Consider the following 15,179-nt stretch of genomic DNA (forward strand, 5'->3'; position numbering starts at 1 on the left):
TTTCTACGATCAACCGTTTTTGAGGTAGAGCGCGAAGAGTGCGCAGCGTACAGTCTATATGAGCTAATGCAGGGTCAAGCGTGAGTTTCGGTTATCAGTACGTTGTATAAAGTCAATTATTGACAAAAAAAATATATAATTATTAAGCAATGCCCATTATTTCTGTACTTAATATTAATTATTTATATTTAATTATTCAACTATAGTATATTATTAATTCTGGATTATCTATTTTAATTATATTTTAAAATAAAAAGACAGTAAGGAAATATATTTTAGATATACCTTTATTTATCATTAAATATGGCATGTAATACATTTATTAAAATGTGAGTTTAAATATTAAAATAATTTGTGAATCGAATGAAATTGCGAATGGAAGCTAGTTATCTTCTTCTGCGTCGTCTTCTTCTTGTTGTCGCTCTAAAATATCCAATTCATTGTCATCATCCTCATTATCGGTCATATTCATTTCCAAACCTTCTAGAATTTCAGGATCGTATGTGCTTTCTTCATCGGGATTACTTGGATATAGTGGAGCGTTGAGGCAAGCTTGTCCATTGCACTGGCCACAAGCTAAAGAACATAGTAGCCCTGATTTTCTGCATCCACAGCGGGAACCACAACCATTTTTGCAATTGCAAAATATTGTGTTTAGTAGTTCGGCTGGTGCTGGAGGTAATAACGTTGTTATGGGCTCCAGGATTTCATTTTCAAGTTTCCAGCCCCATTCTTGAGGTTCTAAGTTCTTCCCTAGCCACGTTTGAATCTGGTAGTAGACATGATTGATATGTTGACGGGCTGCTACACTTGTTGGTGGAAGTGTTGACAATTGTACGGGTTTATTTAGTTTTGTTAATTTGATGAATAATTACATATAAATAATTAATAATAAGTACAGAAATAATGGGCATTGCTTAATAATTAGAATTTTTTTGTCAAAATTGACTTTATACAACGTACTGATAACCGTAACTCACGCTTGACCCTGCATTAGCTGATATATGACTGTACGCTGCGCACTCTTCGCGCTCTACCTCAAAAACGGTTGATCGTATAAAAAAAAAGTTTAGACAAAAGTTGTAGAGAATTTTATACTCTACAACTTTGATGATAAGTGAAAATATCATTTAAGCAATAGGAACCGAGATATTCGCGAAAAAGCCTTTTTTGTGACCTTTGACCTTCAATATCATAAGACGCGGACACGATAGCATTTGTGAATTTTGAGACAATATCTAGGGCGACAAAACAAAGGTTTTTACCAATTTCCAGCTTATTATCTTTCATTCCGAGGTTGACCCCTTTTTTTACCTAATTTTACTGGGCTATAGCGTATTAAATTAATCTCCAAGGATGGCACTGGAGAAGTATATATTCCCGAATTTACAGAGTACGTTAATACACAGCGGCGTACTTAGGTGGTAATAACAATTAGTAGACGTATTGAAGTAACAAGTAGCACGTCGCTTTTATTGGGAGGCATGGTGTGACACAGCGCTCACGCACAACTCCGTACGTGCACTTACAAAACTGCGCAAGTATGTGTGTCCCTACAGAAATTTAACTTAAATCCTCTAGTGCCAGATTGTCTACTATTCATTAATATCTTTCATAGCGTTCATTCATCATTTGCTTCCGACAATACTCCATCCCTTCCCTTAAAAGCTACTCTTTCGGTTAAATGTTTAAGCGTTTTCTGTTATTTTAAACGTAACAGAATGTGACGTAGATTCGATTGCCTTTTTGTAAGGGATGACTTTGTTTTAGACCCATTTCAAAAATCTTTTTAAGATTTAATAAATATTTTTTTATACTATGAATTCAGTAACATCCTTTTTAAAATAATATTAATGTCAACTTCAAAAGCCACGCATTATTTTATACATTTTTATATTCTCGTTTTTAATAGGAAATGGAAAAGAGTCCCTAATTATCATCCCTCATTCTAAGGTTATCTTCATTAGTGGGACAATAAATGGTTCTTAATCTTCAACAATGAATAGAAATGCTTCCTAGTTTATAAATTCCTTGCACCCGGCCTTGCACCTGCCTAATCGATGCCAGCTGCAAGGGATTACATACCAAATTATATATCCTAATACTATTGTGAAAGTTTGTAAAAAGAAAGGCATAAACCGCTGAATAGAGTAGTATGAAGTTTCGGACATAGACAAAGAATTATAATAGACTATTGTATATCTTGGGAAGGATTTTTTTCATAAACGGTAGTATGTTCTCAAAAACACATTCGGCGAGGGCAACATATATCAATACAACTTATCCAAATTGGTAATTTTCGTATCATATTATATCTAACCATTCATTTATACATCATCCTCTCGTCCATTGCAGGACATATTGATGTCCCTTTCCCAGATGGTACCACCATTGACGATTGATGCCTTTATATATTTGTAGAAGAAATTATACCTTTATCCTATTAATATTATATGCGAAAGTGTGTGAAGATGGATGTATGTATATATGTTTGTTCCTCTTTCGCAAAAAAACTACTGAACGGATTTGGATGAAACTTTACAGTAATTTTGGTTATACATCAGAATAGCACATAGGCTACAATTTATAATGATTTTGTGTAATTTGGTTATAATATAACGATACAAACATATCATTAAGTCGGAAAAAAAATTATCCCGGAAGACATGTGGGAGAAGCCGCGAGCAAAAGCTAGTATTTTATAAATAAGCCACAAGAACCCTTTATCCCCACAATTTTTCGAATCGAACTGTGCACATGACATAAGCGGGTGATATCACACTGCGCTCGCTAATTCTAAATAAGGCAAGTTGAATTCACCTTCGCATCGAGTTTTTAAGGTGACATTAGACATTCTCTGGGACCTTGCTATGGTGTGAACGGATCTTTATGTCTGTCGAGAAACTGTTGTTTGTTTTAATCGGCGTAGTCTTTTTGGTCTTAGTTTTTATGAAATGGTGAGGAATGAAAGTCAAGATTAATGATATAGGCACAGGGTAGATTATTAGTTGGACCAGAAAGGCAAAGCATATCAGCTATATAAAAACATTGTTTTAGTAGACCGTTCGCAATTTTGAAACATTTTGACTATCAGTTACAGATTGGGCAATTTACACAAAATCTTTTGTTGATGCCAAACTGTCCGGTTTCTTACAAGAATCAAACTGTCGACCTGATGTTTAAATACTTTAGAAAACGGTTAAATCTTTTGCAACTTTTAATGCAGTAAATTTAGTGTCATATGCTATTATTACCAGATAGTGATGTAGTAAATAATGGTCGAAATACGTGATAGAACAATAAATTATACGCCTATGTTCCTCCTAACGTATCATTAGCATTTAACGTTTCTCTTGACTAAGAAGTAGATAATACCCAACGAGATTCCCATAGGGTCTGTTCGGGCTATTGATATTAGAGCAATTTATTTCGAATGTATAAAATAGCAGGTTATTATGTCTCATGGGAATGTTGTAGGAATAATGGGGAAATGGGTAAGGTTATTTTTAAATTATAGATCATTCAGCTAGGTTTCTAGGCTGTTTTATAGGGGCAGAAGGATTACTAAACATTTTTTCTGACCGGCATGACACCACAGTTGTATTACAAAGTACTGCATAACACTCATCGTAGTGAGACATTTGATTTTAAGCCGATGTTCAAAATTGACTCTGTGGTTCGATGGCAAAATAAGTCCACGGTTGTAGCTACAGAAATGTTGGGGTAGTGTACTAGATTAAAAAAAAAAATACTTTTGTTTTCTTTCTTTCTACTTGTACATTTGATCTTTTAATGAAATCCTGTGGTGGGCTCCACGGTACTCACGTGGGGTGGACACTGATTCCCCGGCCCTTCCTCTATATTTGCCTAACCAAGGGTCAGAAATCGGAATCTCGCATATATGAGAATCCAGTATTTCATTTATTAAAGTTTGAGTTCGGACTCTCATACCTGTCAGGTCTTTATTGATCTAGAAAACGAGTTTAAACTATATGGTGATAGAAAAACGCGGATACCATAGTTAGAAACGTGTACTAAGTTTTCACTTAGTACTTTCGCGGCGGAACTAGTCTCACTAAATAAAGAGGATTACATGTATGTGTAGGGTAATTTCTAATTTTCTAATACTGTCTATGGTTTTAGAAATTTTGCTTTCGTGCCACGAAATTATGGACCATAGTACGTGTCTAGTAGGGTGACATTTTGAGTGGATTTATTACCACAATTTGCCATAGAAGTCCCATAGCGAGTCGGTCTTGACTGAAAACAATAAGGATTAGGGAAGGAAAGTGGATATTTCGAATTTTATGAAACTATATACCCGATTAATTCATGCTATTATCAAAACTAATTACAACCGTTGATAATACTATGATATAAATATTGGCTGATTGAAAAAACCCTACCAACAATTAATTGATAACAAATCCACTAATTGCTGCACCAAAGCAATGAATCAACGCGTGAGTAATGCTTATGTAAGAACGCGGCTTTGATCTGTGGTGTTTTGAAATGTTTATTTTTAAATGTTCGACACGGTACATTGTTGCCAGGCCATTAATCATGAAGTCTTGGTTCTGGTGAATAGGTAAGGCCAGTGTAATTAGAACTACGATCGTTTTTTCGAATCTACCGGCTAGGGCTGTTTCACATAATTACTTGCTCACACGATTGCCCGATATTAAATATTTTTATGTGAGAAAGAGAGTACAAGAAATTAATACAAAAAATCGGATACTAACTACTTTTAGTGGTAACGGTGACGGAACACAACGTGAGGAAACTGACCTGTTTCAGACGTCTATAAGAATTTCAAAGGTATGTAAAGTCTGTCAACCCACATTAGGCCAGCGTGGTGGACTAAGGGCTATACCCTTTCAGTGGTAGAGAACTCCCAACAGTGGGAACGTAAGATAGGGCAGGTCTTGTGACTTTATTTTAAAACTAGCTTAATTTAAAAATACACACACACCATCACGCATTTATCCCCAAATGGGGTATGCAGAGGTGCAACCAGGACACCCACTTTTCGCCAAGTGTGTTCCGTCCCAGGAAGTTATAGGGGGCGCGCCTATCGCCATATCAGGCACAAATTCCAGATTCCGGGCTGATATTGAGCAGAAAAACCCAAATATCACTTTACCCAACCAGAATCGATCCCAGGAACTAAGAGCGCTGCCGTACTGCGCATGCAGTACAACTACGCCACTGAGACAGTCACATAGATACATTCAATTAAAACATACATAGATTTAAAAATACATATAAAAATATTTAAAAATGGAATCATACCCATACCCAGCCTCAAGACTTGCCGCCAGTAGGGATTCAGAGTGAGGAATCTCCTCAAAATACGTGCTATTACGACGTGGCTGATATAATTATTAACAGGATTATATGAGTAACGAGTAAAGTTATATTTAGCACGTATACTTAGTCTGGCCATAAATACTGTTACACTTAATTATAAAAAAATATTACATTTGAATTTCGAATCTGTCATTTTTATACGATTGTTCATTGTGTTTTCTCATTTTGGCGCCAATACATTGTAAAATATTTTGCGATATTAAAATGGTGTGGGGTGATAAAGAGAACCGAATCGCTGTGATAGCATTACACAAAGTAGGTATGGAGCCAAATGCAATTTTTAAAACTCTCCATACACTTGGTATTAGTAAAATGTTTGTGTACCGGGCTATTAATAGGTACAATGAGACCTCCTCTGTTTGTGACAGAAAAAGATCTGGCCGTCCACGTAGTGTTCGTACGAAAAAGGTGGTCAAAGCAGTAAGGGAAAGAATTCGAAGAAATCCTGTCCGAAAGCAAAAGATTTTATCTCGGGAAATGAAGATAGCACCTAGAACCATGTCGCGTATTTTAAAAGATGACTTAGGACTTGCAGCCTATAAGAGACGCACTGGCCATTTCTTAACTGATAATTTAAAGAAGAATAGGGTGGTAAAATCGAAACAACTACTGAAGCGGTACGCAAAGGGAGGTCACAGAAAAATTTTGTTTACGGATGAGAAAATTTTTACAATTGAGCAACATTTTAACAAACAAAATGACCGTATTTATGCTCAAAGCTCTAAGGAAGCTTCCCAATTAGTCGACAGAGTGCAACGTGGACATTATCCGACTTCAGTGATGGTTTGGTGGGGTGTTAGCTATGAAGGAGTGACTGAGCCATATTTTTGTGAAAAAAGGTATCAAAACATCGGCACAAGTGTATCAAGATACCATTCTTGAGAAGGTAGTTAAGCCCCTTAACATCACCATGTTCAATAACCAAGTATGGTCCTTCCAGCAAGACTCGGCGCCGGGTCATAAAGCTCGGTCCACGCAGTCTTGGTTGGAATCGAACGTTTCGGACTTCATCAGAGCTGAAGACTGGCCGTCGTCTAGTCCCGATCTTAATCCGCTGGATTATGATTTGTGGTCAGTTTTAGAGAGTACAGCTTGCTCTAAACGCCATGATAATTTGGAGTCCCTAAAACAATCTATACGATTGGCAGTGAAGAATTTTCCCATGGAAAGAGTGCGTGCTTCTATTGATAACTGGCCTCATCGTTTAAAGGACTGTATTGCAGCCAATGGAGACCACTTCGAATAAGCTTTTTATATTTTTAATTGTTTTATATTTATGTATTAAACTGACACACTGTAAAAGTAATAAATGTTATTTGCAGTTAACAATTTTCTTTTTTCTTTATTACAATATTTATGGCAAGACTAGGTATTTATCAATTTAATGGTAAACTAATAAGGATAAATGTTAGTACTATAGGAATATACGTCGTAAACTATGAACCTATAACAGCTGTAGGGGACAATGACTAATGCACTGAGATCGTAGTTTTTATTGGTAATTGTTCAACACTCATTCCCAATAACAACAACTGATTTGATAATGTTTATAATATCTCTTCCCATAGTCCGCCACTGAGGTAGGTACTTCGCAACTTTTCTTCCCATTGTCTACCATTGGTGGAAAAAAGTGGAGCACAACGGGTGAAGACAATATTTAATCCTTAAACTATACTTTTTTCATCTACTAGGTGGATAGGAAATATAACGTATTTTTATCTGGTTTGCCTATTGGGTTTTTCTACTCAGTATCAGCCTGGAGTCTAGATTTATTGTTTATTGCACGATATGGCAATAGCCTCTATTGCGTCATGGAACGGAATACGGCAGAATGGGTGCACCTGTTGCGCTTCTGCTTTCCCCTTCGAGGATAAAAGCCGTGAGTATGTGTGTGCCTCCAAGTTCTAATGTGTATATACTGGTGTAATTATTTATATTCGATAATTCGGCTGCGATGTCACCTGGTTATTCCTCAAACTATGAGCAAGAACCTTATTGGTAAAGTGCTTCATATTCTACTTTATTAAAGTGCCCTACGTTCCGAAATACCTAACCTGCAATACCTACCACGCAATCGCTCGCTCAATGTTACATACCATATAGTTTCCGCAACCTTGACTTCTCAGTAAGTATCACCCTTTGTTCCTTTTAGTTTCGTTAATCGCAATTCATTTGTTTCATAAAAGCCTTTGCATAAGAGTAACTTTGGATTTCATTGAAAAATATTAATATCGAAATGTTTATTGAAGGTTCGATCAGGCTCGATCAATTGGTTTTTAGATATCAAAGAACACAAAATGGCTTGATTCCATTCACTACGATGTTTTCACTCTATACCTGGTGGACATGTTTTGAAACATGAAATTTGTTTCAGATATATCTAGTAGATCTAGGATTCGCACGTTGAATTAGATCTTTAAATTCGGATTAATGTTCTTATACAACGGTAAGAAGAGTTAGTGAAAACTGCGTCGAAGGGAATCTGACTGCTGATTCAATCGATATGATGTCATTTTCTGTTGCGGATATTGCGAATGATTCATGCTGTATCATTGTTCCTACTTGTAATATTACGATTGATGCTGATTACATTCATACTTTTTACTAGCCTACAAAATACGTCCTAGGGTTTTTAATTTTGATCTAATACCACCGTGTAGGGGCTCTGGAAAGGTGTTGGATTCGAATCCCAATTGGGTGCAACTTCGCCTGGATTTGCATAGCTTTTGTGCCTCCAGAAATTTAATCTACGATTTACTGTTTATTTTGCTATTATCAAGTAAATCAACGCATATCTCTTTTAAAGATTCTCGGCGATAAGATATATTTAATGGTTTCTAAAAAAGGGTTTATCAAATGTCTAGAGTTTAATTAGCAATCTTTCAAATGACTAATCAACAATCTTGTTTCAACCTTTTCAACCTTACCAAATTGTATGAAACCGTCTTTAATTACCATAATATCGACCATAAAACAACCAAATCCAATCCTGGGTCCGTTGGATCTCCATTTTATATATTTTTTTATACTTTATGCAAAGGTGAGTGGACGCACCGAAAATAATGCCCACGCTCTTTCTTATTAATGTTTCACTTTTAATTTTAAACTCTGTGCTATCGGTTTAAAGTTTATATTCATTTGTTTCGTAGTTATTGAGAGTTCCGCATTGTATAGGTTTTGATCAAGCTATATTTTTATGGATACAGATAAAGAAACTTAGTAATTGTTAGCTTTGCGAGTTTGGTATATAATAATTATAGAAAAATCTTGCAAGTTCAGTGTTACAAGTAAAATAAATAAGAAGTGAGTTTGTAGGACAAAACGCTTTTGTAGCGTGAAGAAAATGAAATATTTAACTCCATGAGTTCATAGAAGCCTGTAACTAATAGTGGCACAATTTTATGATGATGATATAACATTACATACTTTTAATATATCTATTTAACGTGTTTATATCGAAGGACAGTTGGCGAAAAAATGTATAGTTTACATCTTTATTTCTACTTTTTATTCCGTAGTACTACATGAAGAATCACAACAAAGATTTTATTGAAACTTTAGAAAATAACAATATAGGTACATTAAACCCATCGCTTGTACTTTTTCGCGCCAACATTCACTTCCCTAATTACATGACCAGAGAATCTCCGGACCACACCGATTCATGTCTATTAGAATAAGTTTTTAGTTTATTTTGAATATAAAGTGCACGTTGCGTGGCGTGGCATGAGCGTAGACCATCGAGAAACCAGTTGGCCAGCTGTTCCGTTAGATATGTCGCTCCTCTCACTCCGAGAATGTTCATGATCTGTAGCGCGGAAGTATAATCGATTCTGCAGTAATCGATATTAAGGTAGAATCGATTGTTTGTTTTGATTTCGTATGTGTGCAAGTGGTCTGTACCGCTGAAATGTATAATCGACTCTGCAGTAATCGATATGAAAATAGAATCGATTTTTTGTTTTGAATTCGAATGTGTGCAAGTCGTAGAAATCTGTCGGCCAGCTGACAAATTGCATTGGTCAGTTCAAATTGCTTCTCTTGTAATCTGGTAACAGGTAATCTATAGCTTGCGCGTAGGTATTCGAATATAATTCGGTAGTTTAGATATCGATACAACAGAAGTATGATTTAGTATATATTTTTTTATTTTTGTTGATAAATATTCTCTGGGGTTACGAAGAAAGGCATTCATAGTACATTTCCTAGTAACTTGTAATATCGTATAGTTTATACATGTGCTACAAATTGTATAGAACCTATTTCAAACACAAAGATGCAGGTTTGGAGGAAGTAGCAAGTGAAGAAACCAGTCTACCATCTGTTCCGTTACAAACTTACTCGCTTCTCATGGCGAGTCGAGATTATAATCTGTCGCTAGTAACTGCCATTTGCGCGGAAGAGGTTGTTTTATAACCGACTAGATTTATTCAGTGTAGTTTGTAGCCATCGGTAGCAAAGTGAAATATTCCGAAAAGGAATCCCATACAAAATATAGGTATTAACTATACTTCGATTTTAGTCCACTATGTTACAAATATTATGTTAATAATATTTTAATAGTTTCTTAACATATTTTACAAAAGGGAAGACGGTAGGGATTTTGTTATATGGACTCTTCGCCACTGGTACATGATAATAGTAGATTAACAATCAGTGATAAATTAGCATCATGTTAATAAAAAGATTTTAGAATCGTTAACAAGCAAGCAAGCGACAAAGCAGTCTCATGCTTAATGGTAAGCAACGCAACCGCCCATAAACAAAACATGCAGTACCAACAACTATTGTACACTGTAAAATACGTGGTCGTAGAAATAGACAAAACGGACCCATCTAGACAGACCCTCGCAGACCTCGCAAAACCATCTAACACCAATTTGACATCCCATTAATTTTTATAAATATTATAAAAAAATCTTTAATTTGTGTAAATTCTAGGCAATTAACTCCAAATGCGAAATGTCATCATCCCGCCAACCGGTTTGGAGGTAAACAGACTCGTCGGATGAGTTTGCGTGATGTCATCCGAGAACCGAATTACGATTAAGACATTTCCATGGCTATACATATGTGATATTAGGTATTCAGTAATATTGAGGTTTGCGACATGACTTGGAAAGTTAATACTGATTATTACGTAATTGGCTTTAAAGTTTCTATATTAAAATACTTCTATACTATTATATAAAGCTGAAGTTTGTTTGTTTTTTTGAACGCGGTAATCTCATGAACTACTGGTTCGAACAGAAAAAGTCTTTTAGTGTTAGATAGCCCATTTATCGAGGAAGACTATAGGCTATAAAACATCACGCTATGACCAATAGTAGCGGAGCATCAATGAAAATCGATAGATATTTGGATGTCTCGGCATTAAATATAAATGTAGCTAAATGTTACATATTTAGATGTGAGTGCCAATGACGAGGATGTTGCGAAAGTAAACCTAACCGATTATATTAAACGGTAATAGATTAGCAAGAAAGTTCGTAGAAGTTATCATCTGCAAGCGATTTTTACAGTTTAATCAGTGACGGCAAGCTAACAAGTTTTGAAACTTGCAGAATTGCGGCGAGGCGGATGTGTATGGAATTGTTGATATATTCAATAGTATAAGCGCATCTAGAACTTGCACAACATATTGCGAGAATTTAAGTATGTTATGTTTCCCAACATTACTTGACAACGTTAGCATAATAGAAGTAACATTTCTCCCCAATGTTGACGGACATGCCAAACTCGATAGCAGCACGTGACGATTCAAGATAACAATCAGCGACTCGCGATTGTCACCTCACGTACGTCGTGATTGTTAAGACGGCAATTTGAAAAACATGTTTAAGGGTTATTGTGTTTATTTGATTCATTGACGTATATTCTATAGACACGAACGTCCATATAAACTATTTGTTCAACATCTGAACTAAAATGGCAACCAAAACGTCACTGTTATAACTTAATTATTCACTAACAAATAATTTTACTAATTTGACTATTATTTTTTATTCACATCCAGGTTGCACTTAGACTCGCGTTTTTATATTATGGATATGGAGTTTATATTAGGGATTTGAATGGATGACAGTTCAATTCAGTTGAACACAGTGAATGTTCGGAACGCCAAATCTAGTACGTAGTACATATATATCGATCATTGATTAATGTATTCAGCGGTTAAGATGACTTTGGCTGTATTATGTTCATAGATTTGGTGTTGTAAAATTTCCATATCTTTTATGTGCATTTGAAACGGCGGTAAAATGTTATCAATGCGAAAGTGTAGACACTTACTTTTATTTGAATGTTTGTTAGAATCAATAATAGCTGGATTGATTTTGATAAAATTTTGCACATGGATAGGTCAATCTATCATTATGTTACGAGCTATTTTTATTCCGAAATACACAAGTGGACATACAAAGATGGATATTTAAAAAAAGAGCTGCGGTCAAAGTCTATTATGTCAGTGTAAGGTTTGTAAGACAATTTTTCGTAATTATTTAGGTCATAGTTTACTGAGTTCAATGAAAAGCTATTTTTGTGTTAGTATAAATAAATTAACAAAAGTAACAAATGACTTTAAAATTAACTTGTTTATGGTCGTTTATTCTTATAGCAAATACCTTGGTGGCGTAGTTGTATCACGGTACAACTGCTGAGGTCTAGGGTTCGATCCCCGGTCGGGCAAAGTTTATGGAGTTTTTCGACTCAGTATTATTCCAGAGTTTGGAATTTGTGTCTGACATGTCGATAGGCTTGCCCCTATCACATCATGGGACGGAATACACGCGGCTGACAGTGGGTGCATCAGATGTGTCTCTGGGTAGGCAGAGTATAAAAAAACTAGTGTGTGTGCATGTCACATCGCATTGTCTATTTATTTTCACCAGACACGTGTAATAAAGCAGTAGTCACACGCACACACGACACGGATATGAATTCTTTATAAATGTATGCATAGAACGCAATGTATTGACCATTTACACGAAACCCTACGTTCGAATTGTATAGAAAACACGCTGGAATTGCTTCCAAAACATGTCTGTCAAGTGACTCGAATAATAAATCGGTGTTATAACAAACTTCACTGTAAAGGCACGTTCATATTGTATTGAATAAACGCGCGTCTTTTATTGTATGAAACACGTGTAACTCAGTATTCTTCCATAGCAATTTGAATCCTTTAGGAATGTCACAAAGAATATCGTTTATATTTAATTTTATATAAAATGTAGCCCTTATTTCTCAGATTAAATAAAGAAGCAAGGACCATCAACATTTCTAGAAGAGTATTTTTTGCTTTTTTTTATTGTAAGTGTTATAATATTAAATTGAGTAATCATTACAAACGATCCAATGGTCCTAAATAAGAGATAATTATATCAGTCCATCGTTGTGACGTGTGCAATAATATTGGTCTGATTACTACCAAACAATAACGAATAACTTATTAAGTCGTAACTGTTTGAACATGTTCAGTGTGCATTAGCCTTAACAAAACAACTGCATAATGTTACGTTGTTACCTAACGTTATGGCTTTGTTCTGAGTATTTGTGTGTTGTTTAAGTTGTTTTAACAAGTTTATGAATACATTATGCTTCATGAAACTTAAAATTAGAAGGTTTACTTGAAATTATGTAAAGAGTAATGAGTTAATTAATGAATTACTTTGATATTTAGATATTTTAATTAGCAAAATATATTTTTACGCTCTTTAAAAGATCTTTGCATAAATAATGTGATATAATTAGAATAATTAATAAGAAAGCTGATTCATTTTTTTATTTAGTAAGTATATACATTCTTAAACTGGAATACATGTACAATTTTAATCATCACAGATTTATTTAAACTTTCATCGTAAGTATATTAAGGTTGAAAATAACCTAACATTTTCGGTTTGACTGGATTGCCATTTAAAACGTGTTAAAAAAATTATCAAATGAGCTTATTGGCGGTAAAACTTTAGTAATTTAGTTAAGCATACCGGCATAACTCCATCTATGTTTAACCAACTTCCAAAAAAGGAGGAGGTTCATAATACTTTTGTTGGTATTTTTACGGGACTCAACGCCATATATGCATTAAATATCTTTAGCACTCCCGTTACCATGTAAAGTACAGTAATTTTCTGATAATAATTTAAAAATAAAAGCACCATTAAATGAAAGCAATCCAATGAAAATAGTGTGTACTACATACAATGTTAAACAGCGATAGCCTAGTTGGTTGTGGAACGGACTGCCGAGACTAATGTCCGCAGGTTCAAATCCCAAGGGCATACACTTCTGACTTTTCTAAAGTTACGTGTGTATTCTTTGTGAATTATCGCTTGCTTTAACGGTGAAGGAAAACATCGTAAGGAAACCTGCATACCTGAGAAGTTCTCTATAGGAATTTTGAGGATATGTGAAGTCTACCAATCCGCACTAGGCCAGCGTGGTGGACTAAGGCCTAATCCCTCTCAGTAGTACTAGATGAGGCCCGTGCCCAACAGTGGGACAGTATATAATACAGGGCTGATATTATTATTTTATTATTATTACTTACAATGTTAAGATATTTCTTAATTCTTTTCTTTATGGAATCCATGTTACCCACAACACTACACCACCGCCTCTGACTCAACACTACAAGTATTTAATCACTGATTCCGATAGTTATGTGTAAACTAGATAACATAGATATGAATGGGTTTGTTTATTTTTCGGAAGTATTGATAATGAACAAAGCATTGTGGAAGAGTGGACATGTAACACTTATGAATGCTTCTAGTACTTTGTGATTTTAACGTTTGATTATAAAGTATTATAGTTAGGTTTTGCTCGCGTCTTCGGCCGCGTGAATGAGTTTTCTATATATTTTCCCGGGATAGAAAGTAGCCCATATCCTCTCTGAAGTCTTGAACTATCTTCATACCAATTTTCATCGATACCTATTGAGTAGTTTTTGGTTTTACCGCGTTCAGACAGGCAGACAGATGCTAGGAGGCCTGTTTTATAAAATATTTTTTAAGAGATACAATTCCGTCACACATGATTGTAGCGCAACTTTAACTATTTTCGCTGCGCAAGGAACGAAGCCTCTTAAAGGAATAATTTTTCCCCGTTTTTGCAAAATTTTTATTGATGCTCTGCTCCCATTTATCACAACGTGTTTAGTTTTTGCGGATAGACATAGGGCCGTTGTGATTGGTTATTATTGTTGTATTTCAACATTTGCCAATCACAACGGCCCTACGTCTACGCACTGTGAAGACTGCCATGCCGTCAGCACTGAGAAACAGACTTGTTATCACAGCCTTACTCGATCGTTAGATAAAAAACGTTTATGAATAAGGGGGTTAGTCTATAGCATCCCTCGATAAATGGGCTATTCAACACTAAAAGAAATTTTCAATTCGAAGCAGTTGTTCCTGAGATTACCGTGTTCAAACAAATAAACAAACAGACTCTTCAGCTTTAATAATAGTATAGAAGTATAGATATAGGGCAATTACACAAGCGAATTGCTCAAGTTCATTGACATGATAATAATTCCCATTAACTTATGACTTGAAGGAGCCAGCTGCCGACATTAAGATTAAAAATGGTAACATCTGTGGCAGTCTTATCTTCTAATCGCTGTCCCTCTGGCTAATTAACGCGCAAGATAACTTCGAATCGTGAGATTTTAGATTCAATCCTGCTTAGGTTTCCTCGATAGACACAACTGGAGAATACAATCGATGGATTAGTTCATTATCCTTGCATACCACATCCCATAATAACCTTCAAACAGCCAGCTTAAACGCAGCAATAACACCAAA

The 15,179-nt window shown here is 35.3% G+C and overlaps 1 protein-coding gene across 5 annotated transcripts in view; it reads right to left on the minus strand.

The window, feature by feature from the left end:
- LOC115442064 overlaps nucleotides 1-15,179 on the minus strand; it is a 95,390-nt gene that overhangs the window by 18,059 nt on the left and 62,152 nt on the right. The window contains exon 1 of one of the 5 annotated variants that reach the window (XM_030167024.2): nucleotides 13,922-14,009. The exons of the other annotated variants lie outside the window; for them this stretch is intronic. Coding sequence (XP_030022884.2) covers nucleotides 13,922-13,963 — 42 coding nt within the window. The 5' untranslated portion in view covers nucleotides 13,964-14,009. Of the gene's footprint in view, nucleotides 1-13,921; nucleotides 14,010-15,179 lie in introns of those variants that run through there. 5 annotated transcript variants of the gene reach the window in all.

Source organism: Manduca sexta, chromosome 19 (assembly GCF_014839805.1).
Source record: "Manduca sexta isolate Smith_Timp_Sample1 chromosome 19, JHU_Msex_v1.0, whole genome shotgun sequence".
NCBI lineage: Eukaryota > Metazoa > Arthropoda > Insecta > Lepidoptera > Sphingidae > Manduca > Manduca sexta.